Source organism: Bos indicus x Bos taurus, chromosome 5, assembly GCF_003369695.1.
Source record: "Bos indicus x Bos taurus breed Angus x Brahman F1 hybrid chromosome 5, Bos_hybrid_MaternalHap_v2.0, whole genome shotgun sequence".
NCBI classification, from domain to species: Eukaryota; Metazoa; Chordata; class Mammalia; order Artiodactyla; family Bovidae; genus Bos; species Bos indicus x Bos taurus.
In genome coordinates, this window is record NC_040080.1 from 3,830,734 (window position 1) to 3,845,315 (window position 14,582).

General features: G+C 61.8%; 1 protein-coding gene across 2 annotated transcripts in view; it reads left to right on the top strand.

Annotated features, from left to right (window-relative positions):
* Nucleotides 1-12,271, top strand: part of WNT7B (Wnt family member 7B) — a 54,026-nt gene extending 41,755 nt beyond the window's left edge. For both annotated transcript variants that reach the window (XM_027540513.1, XM_027540512.1), the window contains exons 3-4: nucleotides 3,443-3,714; nucleotides 9,537-12,271. In XM_027540513.1, the coding sequence (XP_027396314.1) occupies nucleotides 3,443-3,714; nucleotides 9,537-10,016 (752 nt within the window). In that variant the 3' untranslated portion in view covers nucleotides 10,017-12,271. The remainder of the gene's footprint in view (nucleotides 1-3,442; nucleotides 3,715-9,536) is intronic.
* The last annotated feature ends 2,311 nt before the right edge of the window (nucleotides 12,272-14,582 follow it).

The following is a 14,582-nucleotide window of genomic DNA, read 5'->3' on the forward strand; positions in this document are numbered from 1 at the left end:
GCAGAATCTCACCCCCTCCAAGGGGCTGTGCATCCTCTTCCCAGTCTCCTCCTGCCCAAGATGACTGAGGGCAAAGGGCCACGGAGCAGGTAGGATGACCTCCATGACCTATGCCCCAGGCCCTCCCTCTGCAAAGCTGGGCTTGGATTCCACTGCCCCGGTTCAAGTCCTGCTTCAGCCATTAACACCTCATTTCACAGCTTCCCGATAGCTCAGTTGGTAAAGAATCTGTCTGCACTGCAGGAGACCCTGGTTCAATTCCCGGGTCAGGAAGATCCCCTGGAGAAGGGATAGGCTACCCACTCCAGTATTCTTGGGCTTCCCTTGTAGTTCAGCTGGTAAAGAATCCACTTGCAATGAGGGAAACCTGGGTTCCATCCCTGGGTTGGGAAGATCCCCTGGAGAAGGCAAGGGCTACCCATTCCAGTATTCTGGCCTGGAGGATTCCACGGACTGTATAGTCCATGGGGTCACAAAGAGTCGGACACTACTGAGTGACTTTCACTTCACTTCACTTCACAGCTTCTGTGTACCTCGGTGTTCTCACCTATGATATGGGAATAAGGATAAAACCTGTCACATGATCGTCGGGACAGGTCGATGAGGACACGTATGAAGGGTCAGGGAGTGCTGGTGCTGTGAGAGCCGGTGAGGAGGAGGGAAGCACAGCTCCGCTGATCTGCTTGCTAAATAGTTCCAGGAGCCCCCTCGCCCCGCAGCCAGCATGGGCTCTAAGATCTAAACCCCGCAGCTTCTCTCACACCCCCACACCGGCAGAAAGAGCCACCTGCTTCACGGGACATCTCTGGCCACCCACACACTGGCTCCCTGGCACCTCGGCCACCTCTTTTTTCTCGACTCTTGATCTCCTACTCCTGGCCCAGGAACACCAAATTGTTGCACACCTCTGCACCTGCTGTACGTGCACCAGGAGCGTGCACCCACCACACAACTATACGTACACACACTCACATACTTGGACACCATATACACAGTCACACACACCACACACACATTCACACATACACACATTCACACACACAAACCATGATGAGTTAACACATACTTCTTGTTAAGACTTACTTTAAGATGTCACCTCTTGCAGGAAGCCTTCCCTGACTACTCCACCCCACCCCCAACCCCCCACTGAGAGGCAGGTTGAGGAATCCTTGGAGGTTCCATGGTTCCTTGTGGCCTCCTTGCAGAGCTCCGTGGTCACCTTCTCTCCTGGACCGCGAAGTTCACTGCCACCTCCCCTGCCCATGCATGAGCTAGTCAGCAGGCTCTGCTGGGCTCGGGAGACACCAACACCAGCAATAGTTCAGGCGCCCACTTCACACCGTGCTCTCCCTGTCCCTGTCTGTCTGGTGCTCCTGGCTAGTGGCCTGGATGGTGTGGGACCAGGGCTCCTCCGTGCTTCTCCAAGAGCCCCTCACTGGGCTGAGGCGGACTTCTGACTGAGCAGTGCCATCAGAGTGGTCCCCGGGCAGGAGGGGAAAGTGTAGGCAGGACGGGCCTGCCCGGGAAGAGGGGCGGATGAGCAGCAAGGCCCTGGGAAGGCGGCGCCCTTTGCAGCCCCTGGTCTTCCTAGGGAGGAAGGGATGTCGGATACCACCCTTCCCTCAGCTCTTCTCAGAGGATGGAAATTTCCAGGAAGCCATGGCCCCCTCCGAGAGGCAGAGGCCGACCAAAGCCTCCTCCGCCCTGGGCCCCTGAGACCTTGGTCCTCATCCTGAATGGGAGAAACCCCGGGAGCAGGGACCCCAGATAAGTGAGCCCCCAGGATGAGCCCCCAGAGTGTAGGTACTCGCTCAGGATGAGTACCCCCACCAAGGGTGAGCCTCCTAGGGGAGTGGGGACCCCCTCTGGATGAGCCCCCCTCAGCCGGTTGGTGGGTGAAGAGGTGGGCCCCAGAGCACAAGGCCAGCACCCAGGACAAGGCCGGGCAGGCAGTCGGTGCTCAGTGGATGCTCGTGGAATGGACCTAACTTGACTCTCAACCCTTTCTCAACCTGGGGGACCATGCCAGCCCCCAACAACAGGAACAGTAGGCAAGCACACGGGGCACGTTGGCACTCTTGGGTGGGCTTGTGCGAGGAGGGCTCCTGGGTTTCCAGGCCCCCCCTGAGTCCAACTGGGCCACGCCCTGCTGTGGCTGAGGGCACCACCATTGCCGCTCACCAGAGCTGGGCTTTGGTCCAGTCAACACCACTGAGCTCCAGACCCGTAGTGGCAGGTGCTGGGGACCACACAGTCTCAGTCGTGGCCCTCAGGGAGCCTCTCTGCTTGTGGGCAAGGTGAGGGGTGCCCGAGAGACTGGGGCTGGAATGGCTGGATGCACAGGCAGGGGACGGGGCGTGGGAAATAAAGAATTCAAGTTGGGACTGCCCAACTGAGGGGCCTTTGACCCACGTGGAGCCAGGAAGTCCCAGTGGTCGGGCTCACCGGGTGAACAGTGTCAAGAGCAATGAGAGGGTCAGATCTGCCACTGAGGGTGGTCAGGCAGCCCGGGCTGTCTTCTGGCTGGTGGTCTGGAAAGGCTGCTTGGAGGAGGAGACATTGGAACTGGCGTTGAAAGGTTGTAAAAATTTGGGCATGAAAGGGAAGGAAATTCCACCCAAAAGACCAGGAAACCTCCAGGAGCATGTGACCAGCACCGGAATTTGAGTTGTTTGGGGTGGAAGATAGGGAGAGAGGGCTGGGGATCCAACCTGCACAGACTTCAGGCCTTCCCTTTCCAGCTCAGGCAGAGGAGAGGGAGGGAATGTGTATGTAGCACAGGTGTGTGCGGAACTGCACTTTGCACCCGCCTGGAGGATGGCTGGGGAGTGCGGGTGGCGGGGGAAACCCGTGCCCCAGCCTGGGAGTTCAGTGGCCCCTGAAGCAGGCAGGGCTGATGGAGAAGGAAGATTCAGGCGGCCAGGGCCTGGTGAGGGGGTGACAGTGGGTGGTTAGAGAGAGAGATGGCAGCAAACGGGTTCGGGGTCCACCGCAAGCTCGGAGGATTCTGCCTGGCCCCTGGCCGGTGGGGTGGGCGCCCCTGAAGGAATCAGCACAGGTGGTCCGCTCCTGAAGAGCAGCGCTGGGAGGCTGGCAGAGGTGCAGACCCCAAACAGCCCCTCCCAGGACCCCCGATTGCGTTGTCTCCCAGGAGGAAACTGGGCCCCCGCCCAGGCTCCTGGGACAGAAAGAGAAGGGTCTTCCGTGTGGCGGCAGGGCCAGGGCACGCACCGAGTGCCCAGGGTGTACTGTCCTTACGACAAGCCCTGCCAGGTGGGTTCCATCAGCCCGACGTGGCTGAGTCGGAAGCTCAGAGAGGGCCAGGGCTGAGCCCAGGGTCACACGGCTGGCCGGCAGCAGGATCAGGGCCCAGCGCCTGGCCCCGAGCCCACGCGGCCGGGACCTGCGGGGCTCACCGTCCGCACCCGTCCCCTCCCCGCAGGGAGCCGTGAGGCCGCCTTCACCTACGCCATCACCGCGGCCGGCGTGGCCCACGCGGTCACCGCCGCCTGCAGCCAGGGCAACCTCAGCAACTGCGGCTGCGACCGCGAGAAGCAGGGCTACTACAACCAGGCCGAGGGCTGGAAGTGGGGCGGCTGCTCCGCCGACGTGCGCTATGGCATTGACTTCTCCCGGCGCTTCGTGGACGCCCGCGAGATCAAGAAAAACGCCAGGCGCCTCATGAACCTGCACAACAACGAGGCGGGCAGGAAGGTAGGGCGGGCGCGGGGCGGGGCGCGGCTGCGGTGGGCGGGGCGACGCGGAACTGGGAAGAGCGCTGTGAGCGGGGCGGGGCGACGGTGGGCGGGGCAGGAGCTGGAAGGGGAGGGGCGATGCAAGCAGGGGGAGGGGCTGGGAGGACTGGGCGGGGCAGGCCTGCTTCAGGTGTGACAACTGAGTTACCCAGTTATCCAGGGAGGGTCTGGACCTCTCTGAGATTTGGGCTTCTCTTCTAGCGAAGGGAGTTGGTGAACTGAGGCCTGAATGTGCTGGGTGGGTAATGCTGAGCACAAGCCATCACTTGTCCATCCCAGAAGGTGGGCCTTTCTATTCCCATTGCAGAGATTTGAAAACTGAGGGTGGGACTAGAGAAGTGATGTGTCCGCAGACCCCAGCTGGTGGGCAGTGGTGTAAGACGGGGACCCTTTTTGCACATAGGGTAGGAGCCGGGCCTGGCAAGCGTCGTGCGGGAGCAGATCACAGTCTGTCCCTCCCCCGCTCCTATAGGAGTCATGCCAATACACCCAGAAAGGCTTCCTGGAGGAGGTGGCCTTTGATTCATTTTGAGAGGCTGGAGGAAGGGGTGGTGCCAGGAAGCAGGAGCAGCCTGAGGAAAGGCAGGAACTGAGTTGGAAGTTCTCGAGCAGCCAGCTTCATGTGTAGGGTGGGGTGCAGAGAGGTGCGTGATAATGGAAGACATTCAAGCCGGGACACAGTGGGGAAGAAGTCAGGGCTAGTCCAGCTCCGCCTTGGGGAGATGAAGGCCCCAGATACTGGGCTGGGAGGAGCGGCCGCCATGGCGGCAAGATGGCCCGAGATAGAGCAGCCAGCTGAGCGGAACGCCTCTGGGTCTGGTGCTCCAGCCCCAGGGGCTGCACCCAGGGCACCAGGGCCTGAGGGGCTCTGCAGGCCAGGGGCAGACTAGCCTTTCCAGGCAAAGAAGCCTTGAAAATGCCCTCTGCCCCCAAGCCCTGAGCTGATCTCATTCACTCAACCAATGCTCCTGCCCAGTCTGTGTGCCAGGCATCATGCTGGGCACAGGGCACAGGTGGGGTGAGACATGCCTTGGCTGTGGGAGCTCCCCCAGCACCCAGTGGGTCCACATGCAGGGAGCCCAGGGGCCTGAGGGAGGGGTAGCAGTAGCTTTCTGAAGGCAGTAGTGTCCTAGGGAGACCTTGAAGGACATGCCAGAGCTGAGAAGAGCAGAAGCAGGGTGTGAGAGGTGAGGGCAGGGAAGGGGCCCGGTGGAAGAGGGGGCCACTGCAGAGGGTTCAGGCCTGTGGGAGCACCAGGGGTGGGCGAGACAGGGCTTGAGACATATGCAGGGGCCAGCCCAGAATGGGCCTTGAACGCCAGGCCCAGGCTCTGACTTCACCTTGTAGAAGTGGAGGTCGCCTTGCAGCCCGTGCTTGTTCCGTTATGGTCAGAGGAACAAATAGTGAAGAAGGAGTCTTCATTTCTGGACCTCCATGGAGCTCTCAGACAGCATGAAGGCTGTGGATTCTCCGTGTCTGTGTGTGTGTTAATCTCTTAGTTAGGTCTGACTCTTTGCAACCCCATGGACTGTAGCCCGCCAGGCTCCTCTGTCCATGGAATTCTCCAGGCAAGAATACTGGAGTGGGCTGCCATTTCCTTCTCCAGGGGATCTTCCTGACCCAGGGATCGAACATGGGTCTCCGGCATTGCAGGCAGATTCTTTACCATCTGAGCCACGAGGGAAGCCCCAGGCTCCATTCTCTGGGAGCAGGCAATGGTGATCTGTGTCTGGAAGGGCAGAGGAAAGAGATTCACTTACATGGAGGACACCAGGAGGGCTCCCTGGAGGAGGAGGCACATCTGAAGTCTAAACTGAACCAATCCCCTTTGAGCCTCTGCAGTGGCTTAGGTCTTGAGCAGGGGCTTTCCCACACCCCTGGGAGAACAGTCTCACTGTCTCCATTTTATATTTGGGGACTTGGTGGCTGGCGGGGGAGAAGGAGTGGCAATTGCCAGGTGGTAAAAAGGCACAGGGGAAGTGGAGACTAGCAGGATTGGGCCTGAGGCAGACAGGAAGGCTGACAACAGGAGGCTGGTGATGGGCCTGGGGCTGTTCGGGGGTTGGGGGGAATTGGGATGGAGAAGAGTCAATATGCTGGGGGAGTTTGACTGGGGTGGAGCCGTGAAACCCGGAAGCCATGCTCTAAGGAGAAGCAGACTGGTGGAGGCAAGGTGGGGGCCAGATGAGCCGTGCGAGGGCCTGTCGGGGCCAGGGCAGCCACGGCAAAGGCCTCTAACGTGGTTGGCAGCCAGGATTCTCCTGCTGACACTGTCCCCAGCTGTCCACGAGGCCCTGGTGGCCCTGTCCCTCTCCCACGTCCATCTCCTCCCCCGCAGGTAGAAGGTACCTTGTGCCCCTCCCCCCTGCCGCCCCCAGCAGCCCCGACCCCATGGGGCCGTGCAGCCCATGTGTAGTCTGAGCTCTTGGAAAAGGCCGTGGTAGTGACCACACAGGGCCCCCTGGGGGCTTATCATGGCAGCTGAGACGGGTGAGTATGGCTTCTGAGGTTTCCTGGAGAGCTGAGTCCAGACCTTCACGGGTCACTTCAGTGCTGGGCACCCCGGCCCACTCGTGGAGCAGCCAGGCCCGACCCCCAGCCCCCGGGCCTTGCACGGAGTTCAGCAAGTCAGGAGGAGAGGAGGCTGTTGCTGCTACACCGAAGTCCCACAGCGAAGTGGCTTCGAGCAAGAGGAATTTGTTCTTGCACAGAGCCAGAGGCCGAAAGTCAAGGTGTCCGTAGGCCCGAGCTCCCTCCCGAGGCTCCAGGGCAGGGTCCTTCCGGCCTCTTCCAGCTCCAGGGGCGCGGGCGCTCCTTGGCTTGTGGCCGCATCACCCAGTCTCGGCTTCTGCCTTCACACGGCCCTGCTCTGTGTCTGTGTTCCCTCCTCGTCTGTCTCTTACAAGGACACAGGTCCCTGGACTCAGGCCCCCCCAAAACCAGAACCATCTCATCACGAGTCTTACCTTACTTACATCTGCAAACTTCCGATCTCCAAAGAAGGGCATATTCTGAGGGGCTGAGTAGACACATTTGGGAGGACACTCTTCAGCCCACCCCAGACTGGCACATGGCCCACTGAATCCCTCGTGGGCCAGGAGCAGACAAGCTGAGCGTGCAGACCTGCTCAACTCTGAGCTCCTCAGGGTTTTGGTCCACCAACCGGGGACTCCCCCTGACTGAGCACCCTCCCCAGAGTGTAGGCCAGCCCCTATTCTGGGAAGAACCCCTGTCTGCCCTTTTCTGGAGCTCCCTAGGGCAGGAGTGAGGCCCGGGGCTCAGCCAGCAGCTCCTCTGGGCAGGGTGCGTCGCTCTCCACTCTCCTAGGTGGTCTCCTGAGGCAGTGGGGGCTGGCGCCACCATCTCTCTCTCTCTTACCATGAGGGCACTGAAGCCGGAAACAGCACATTCTTGAATCCTGTGATCACTTCCCGGGAGAGTGAGCCCCGGGGACCCAGCCAAGCAAGGCTTCAGCCCTTTGCTCTGCACACAGCGGTCCAGTCAACTTCATCTGCGGACTGTCACTGGCCACAGAGGAGCTGACTGTGGAGGGAAGGGGTTCAGGGCGGGCGGCAGAGCGAGGCGGGGGGCAGCTGTTCAGCGGGCCAGCGTGGGCACGCCGGTGGACCACCCGGCCTGCACAGAGGCTCGCCTGGACACTCTGCCAGGTCTCTGGCCATCACCGCCCATCTGAGGAAGCACCTCCTGGGCCAGCAGCATGGGGTAGGGCCAGCTGCCCCCCAGGCTGGGGCTCTGAGAGGGCTATGCATCCGGTCAGCTCCTGGCCTGGGGCATCCATGGCAGGCAGCGTGACCAGGCCAAGGAAGCTTCCAAGCTCTGAAGGGCAGATTAGTAGAGTGAGGGGCTTTCGGGGAGAGGGAAGGTCCCCTGGAGGAGTGTCGGGAGCCGCATTAGGCATTACTGGCAATGTCCTGCCAAGCAGAGGAGGGCATGGGAACCCACTCCGGGATTCTTCCTGGAGAATCTCATGGACAGAGGAACCCGGCGGGCTACAGCCCATGGGGTCACAAAGAGTCAGACATGACTGAAGCAACTTAGCTTACAATGGTCCAAGCAAAGATGATCATGGGGTGGGGTGGAAGGAGGGGGAGGAGAGGTCGGACTGGGGTGGACAAGAGTGAGGAGAGGGGTGGGAGGCAGACGAGAGGCCTAGATACATTTTTTCTGAAGAGGTCGCACCTTTACCCAGACCCCCAGACCAGACTTCTGGCCAGTGCCTTTGACCCAAACGCCCCACGGCAGTCATCAAGCGCTGCCATTCCAGTTCTGAATATTCCCCTGGGCCCCCTCTCCCTCCTCCGAACACGGGGTCCCTCCCCACCTCGGCCAGGACATCATCCGCCAGGACATCATCCGCCAGGACATCATCCGCACAGGAGAGGAGACTCTCGCCCCCTAAACTTCAGGCCGCTAGCCGCGCGTTGTGCTCCTTTGGGTCGAATCTTCCCTTCGTGGTGATGGTGGCGGCTCTCCAGACCTTCTCTCGATGCACCCCTCCTGGAGTGCCACTCCTCTTTGTCCGAGGAGCTTCTGCTCCTCCGTCAACGCCTAGCACAGGCACCACCTCCCCCAGGAAGCCCCACGCCAGCACCCCCCCACCACAGGCCCCTGCGCTTTGCTGCTTTGTCTCAGTTTCCTGGGCGTCCCGGGCTTCCTCGCCTTGGTCCAGGGCCCTGTGCCATCAGGGCAGGCAGGAAAGGGATTGGGCAGTCCCCAATACCGTGGGATGTTTCTCTCTCTGTTTCTTTCATTTGTTCATTCATTCATTCATTCACTGAGGGTCAGGGCTGGGGTTCTGGACCAGGAGGCAGAGGGTGGCCAAGACCACGCAGGACTAGGCTGTCGCAATGAGGCCAGCGGGAACTAAGACAGCTGACAAATGGCCCTTGTGCAGCCGTGGGGCGGCAGCTAATGATTCCCCATCTTTAATCAGGCCCGGCTGGCAGGGCCTTTTCGATCTGAGTAAATGAGTGCCCGGGGTCAGGGCTGGCTCTGGGAATCAGCCTTCCGGGGCCAAGGAGGGAGGCCCAAGGAAAACACACGGCTGCACCCATCACGGGCCCTCGGGGAGCTGGGGAGAAAGAACAACACTGGTCGGAGGGCGGCTTCCCAGCAGACGGCACGCCTGGGCCTCACTGATCCATGCACTCACCCGCCGCCTGCCCCCACTCCATCCTTCAGCAAAGGTGTACAGAGCTCCATGTGCGTGCCAGGCTTCCATTGAACAGCCACTTATTAAGTGCTGACTGCATGCCAAAGCCTACACCAGGCACAAGGGTGGGGAGCAGGACAGACCAGAGGGGGGGTCCACATTTACTGAGCACCTGCTCTTGCTGGACCTGCTACCCCACCTGGAGGGTGCATGCACCAGCTTCTTCACCTGCTACAGTGAGTCCCACGCCTGCCCCATCCACTCAACCTGTTTCCTCATCAGTGCGTTGACTTGCAGCTCCCTGAAGGGTTGTGAGAATCTCGAGGAACACATTTGATGAGCACATGCCTTGCTCTGCCGAGTTCTGAATATTCTCATGGGGACCCTCATAGGGTCTCATGCAGTTAGGGACCTTGTGGTCAGTAGCCCCATTTCATGGATGAGGAGACTGAGGCTCAGAGAGGAGGAAACACTGATGTGTGGTCACACGGTGGGAAGTGGGTAGCCAGATCTGGGTCAGATGGAGGCGAGGTGGCAGGCCCCCCACCACCTGCCTCCCCTCCGCCACTCCTCCCCAGCCCATACTGAGCCTGCCCTGTGGCCCGCAGGTCCTGGAGGAGCGCATGAAGCTGGAGTGCAAGTGCCACGGCGTGTCCGGCTCCTGCACCACCAGGACGTGCTGGACCACGCTGCCCAAGTTCCGCGAGGTGGGCCACCTGCTGAAGGAGAAGTACAACGTGGCCGTGCAGGTGGAGGTGGTGCGCGCCAGCCGCCTGCGCCAGCCCACCTTCCTGCGCATCAAGCAGCTGCGCAGCTACCAGAAGCCCATGGAGACGGACCTGGTGTACATCGAGAAGTCCCCCAACTACTGCGAGGAGGACGCGGCCACGGGCAGCGTGGGCACGCAGGGCCGCCTGTGTAACCGCACGTCGCCCGGCGCAGACGGCTGCGACACCATGTGCTGCGGCCGGGGCTACAACACCCACCAGTACACCAAGGTCTGGCAGTGCAACTGCAAGTTCCACTGGTGCTGCTTCGTCAAGTGCAACACGTGCAGCGAGCGCACCGAGGTCTTCACCTGCAAGTGAGCGGCCCCGCCCACTCCGCCCGCGGCCCCGCCCGCCCCGCCCGCGGCCCCGCCCACTCCGCCGCGGCCCCGCCCCGCCCCCTTGGCATCTCTGCCCCGGCCTGCCTGAGGGGTGTGCAGGAGGTGGGCGCTCCAGGCGCAAGAGCGCTCCCACGGGCCGGTCACCTTTTCCTGGCCCACCAGCGGTTCTCTCCTGCCACGCCAGTCCCCTCTTGTGGCAGAACAGTGCCCATCAGCTGGTCCAGAGGGCAAGGCCGATGGCGTGAGTGTCCCCAGCGGCGCACAGTGCATTTCTTCTCTCTGGGACAGTGAACCTCAAGGACACACATGCTCGGAAAGCAAGGCGACAAGCCTCCGAGCGTCCTTCTCTCCCAGCCTGGTGGTACAGGACGCAGAAAGACTTCGTCCCAGGCCTCAGCAGTCACTGGGCTCTGCGGCAGTCTGGGCAGATGTCGACAAAAATTATTTATGTTTTCTTAGTATCCGAAGAGGATTTTAGCACTAAGGCATAGCCGGTCCTAACTCTGTACTCTGTTAGTGTGTCCCCTTGCCCCCCTCTGCTCCCTCCTCTGGCCCCTGGGTACCCGCGGGAGTATCCCTGTGCATGGCCCTGTCCAGGGGGAGGTGGCCAGTGCACGTGGTCTCCACGTGAGCTGGGCGGGGGGCACGGACGAGAGCCTGTGAGGAGAGCCACGGACAGGGATCTCTGGCCCCTTCCTCCCTTCTTTTGAAAATCATATCTAGCAAATCAGATTGTCACCCACGTCAGGTTCCAGGAGTGCTACGTCCCTGAGTGTGTTGCTCTTCCAGCCCCCCACCAGCCTGACACCCCCTGGTTTACAGAAACCCCTCCCACCCTGGAATCAGCTGGACCCCCAGGACAGCACCATCCCGGGGCAGGCTGGTGGGACAGGGGGACAGTTCAGGGGTATTTGCCTTATTTGACAGATGGGGACCCTGAGGCCCGGAGCAGCTCAAGCACCAGCAGGGGACCCGCAAGGCTGCGAGTGGAGGTTCTCCCCTGGGCTCAGGCTGCCTGACGGTCATCCCAGGGCTCCTGACCTTGAAGGACGTGCTCTGGGGACACCCAGGGTGACAGGCAGTCCCCATGCCTTGAAAACTCTGGCTGTGCCCTTCCTCCCCCTGCCAGCTTCAATGGGGTCCACGCCCCTTGCCTCGAGGTGCCTTTGAGGGTTTCTCTGGTGGTCTCCTTGCCCAGTCCTTTCATCCTGACCCTGATGCTGAGAAAGCTCGGATCCAGGGCACTGCTCCGCCAGGGTCCCACAGCTGCGCCAGCAGATGGCAGCCCTCCAGTCATCTGTGGTCCCCACCCCACGCAGACCTTTCCATGAGGTTAAGTTACCCTGAAACTGGGGAGACAGGAATGGAAAGGGGTCCTGCTTGACTCTAAGCTGTGGGCTGGGTGGGGAGAGACTCAGTGCTGGACATGCCCTCTGCCAGTACTCCTGCCCACCTTGGGGAGACCGAGGCACGAGGTGTCCAGGGCCAGAAAGGACAGTGTGCACCACCATCCATGCGCTCGTCCCTGTTCTGAGCTTAAGGCGTTTTCTCTCAGAATCCCATGGAGACAATCTTCAGGCCACTAACCAGACAAGTGGGCTGGACACTAGCCTGGGGTGAGTGACCTTGGGCCCTGGCCCTGGTGTCTACCCTGCCTGCCCGCACGATGCCAGGACATGCCACCAACAGCTGCTGTCCTGGGAGCTCCCAGGCCACTGTGAATGCCCCCAAGCCCCCTTCCCACCACCCCACCCCAGGTCCCAGGATACCCCGCTGAGTCCACAGGCCTAGCATCCTCTGCCAAGAAACCTGGTTAACTTATATTGTTATATAGCGTCGAAATGTCTATAGTGTCTTTTAAATTATTGTGACCTACACTGGGTACTGGGGGGCAGGGGGATGGCCGCGCTGTCCCCGAGCTAGGCTCCTCCTTCTGCTTGAAACCGGCCCTTGGACCTTGGGGCCCCTGATGCCACCAAGTCACGTGCACTGTCCCTCGGCTACTCGGTGGCCGCCACCGAGACCCCGCCCTCCCCTAATAGGATGTCACCCTTCCCTTGGGTGGGGGCGGGGCTGTCGTGTGGCCCAGGCAGGGACGCTGGTGGCCAAGGCGCTGTGTGTCCTTGCGGTGGCCACCCCCCCACCCCTTCAGGAGAGCTGGCGGGTTTCTGATGGGCTGTGTCTGGGCTCCCCAGGAGGGGAGCGCTCGGCTCCAATAAAGCTGGAATCAGAGAAGCAAGTGTGTGAAGTCTCTGCAGCCCTTGCCGCAGGAGTAGGAGAGGGACTCACGAGCAGTCCCCTGAGGACAAGGCCTCCCACCCTTTGGACCCCGTGTGCGGGCAGAGCTGGCGCTGTGCTGATGGCTCTTCCCCCACGCCATCCTCCACACCTTGCTGCGGGGGCTTGGTTCTCATCCTGCCTGTCCCCAAGAACTTTGGGCCTGTCCCCACCAAGCAAGGGCCACAGCTGGGGGGCTGGACACAGACTCTGAGGCCTCCCCAGACAGCCTGGGTCAGGCCACAGGGGCAGGAGGGTCAGCCTGGTGCCAGGGGGCTGCTCTCGGGAGAAGAGGGGCTGAAGGTGGGAGGCCCTGGCCCCATCTGTCTCCCTCGGTGTCTCCTTCCCCCTGTGACCCCAGTGGGATCTGTCCTCAGGGTCCCTGTGGGTCTGTCCAGCTATATCTGGGGGGTTGTGACTCCATGACCCCCCCGTCCCAGGGCGCTCCTTGCCCTCTCTGGGGGAGGCCAGGCAGCCCGAGGTCCCTGGGAGCTCCACGGGCCCCTGGCTGGCCATCAGGCCTCGCTGCTTCTGCCAGAGGCCCTGTGAGCAGGGAGGATGAATGGCATTCCTGCTGAGGGCTGGAGGCATGCAGTGGGGCCGGTTTGGCCACTGCCCGCTGTCCCAAGGCAGCCTGGCATCACACAGCCCCCATCCGCCTGGGCACCCGGGCCCAGATCCAGGGGGAGGGGCCCCCAGGTGGGCTTTCGGAGGAGGACGTGCCCCTCAGGGCGTGGAAAGGGAGGGAGACGGGGCAAGCCCTGGGCCTGAAATCTCAGCTCTGCCCCTCCTGGCGCCCCCGCCCTGGGCACAGCCTCTAGTGCCCCTGCGCCCGTATTTATCAGCGTCTGAATCAGATACACCAGCGTCCCCATCCCAGAGTGGGAGGTGGCTGGGGCCAGGACTCGGGGGTCGACGGGCTTTGGGGGGCCCCAAGCCAGACCCTAAGGGCCCCAGGGAGATTGGCAGGAGGCCCCTGCTCCCCACGAGACGGTGAGTGCGTCTGCGGTGGCGGCGACCGCAGAACGCCAGGGTCCGGCTACTCCCACAGGGCCAGGAATGAGGAAAGAGCTCCGAGAATGCCCCGGCCCCAGTGCCCAGACTGTACTCACTGCTTGGCCATGGTTCAACCCCAGCCCCGGCCTCCCAGGGCCGCCCAACACACCCTCCAAGAAGCCCTGCCCCAGGCGTTGAGCCCACACGGCCTGGCCCGGTCTGGGGGCCCCCAGACCTCCCCCTACCCCAGCCCAGGCGCCACCTCTGAGGCTGATGTTTCAGAAGCATTTCCCAGCAGCCCGGCACCCCCACGGCCCCCAGAGTGACACCTGTGCCCTCAACTCTCTCTGTGGGCCCCGGGCGTGCAGGCCCGTCCTGCCTCTGAACTTGCCCAGAATGCAGCTTCTGCGGGCTTGCCTTCCCGTTGCACCCGAGACAGCAAGGATCACCAAGGCTGGTGGGTCACAAGGGCTTCCCTGGGCAGGATTTGGGGACGCTGGGGTGGGATGCAGGGCGCCTGCAGTCCTGGGGGCATGTCTCCACCACCCACTCATTCATTCATTCACTCACTGGCTCATTTAGCCTTGCTGGAGGCCCCATCTGGCCCTGGAGATGGCAGTGGTTCAAGCCTGCCCCCGACCCTCAGGGGCTCCAGGCCTTTGCTTCTTTCCTGCCCTAAGCAAGGCAGCCCATTCCAGGGGTGTAACCGGACTGAGGCGGACTGGGAGAGAGGAAAGGGCTTTGGACTGGCTCGCCCACCTCTGAGCCGCAATGTCCCCTTCCGTAGAGTGGACATGGGAGCCAGCTGTCTGGCCAGGCCCGCGTTCCTGCTTTCTCTGGAGGACACTCCTGCCCACACTTTGCTCTCAGGCCAAGCTTTGGCAACAAGGCCTCCCACCCTGTTTCCCAGGGCTGCCCACTCAGCTGCTGTCCAGTGGCCAGTGCTCCCAGGGGGTCCCGTGGCCGTGGTGACAGAGGCTCTCTCCTTGCTGCGGCCTTGGAAGTCCTTCCTGATTTTCTGTCTCATCTCCTACGGCCAACCTCTGCCCCATCCACACACAAAGCCCCGACCCTGCCAGCAAACCTCTCCTCCCCAGAGCTACCCATCACCCCCACCTCCCGCTCAGCCTTTGCTGCAGCTGTGTTTCCAGCCAGGGAATCCCTGTCTCCTCCCATCCTTTGCCTGCAACCCTCTCCCCCATAATGCCCACCATTCCCCAGCAAACTTGCCAGGGCTCCTGCCCTCCCTCACCTTCCATCCCAGCTCTCTGTC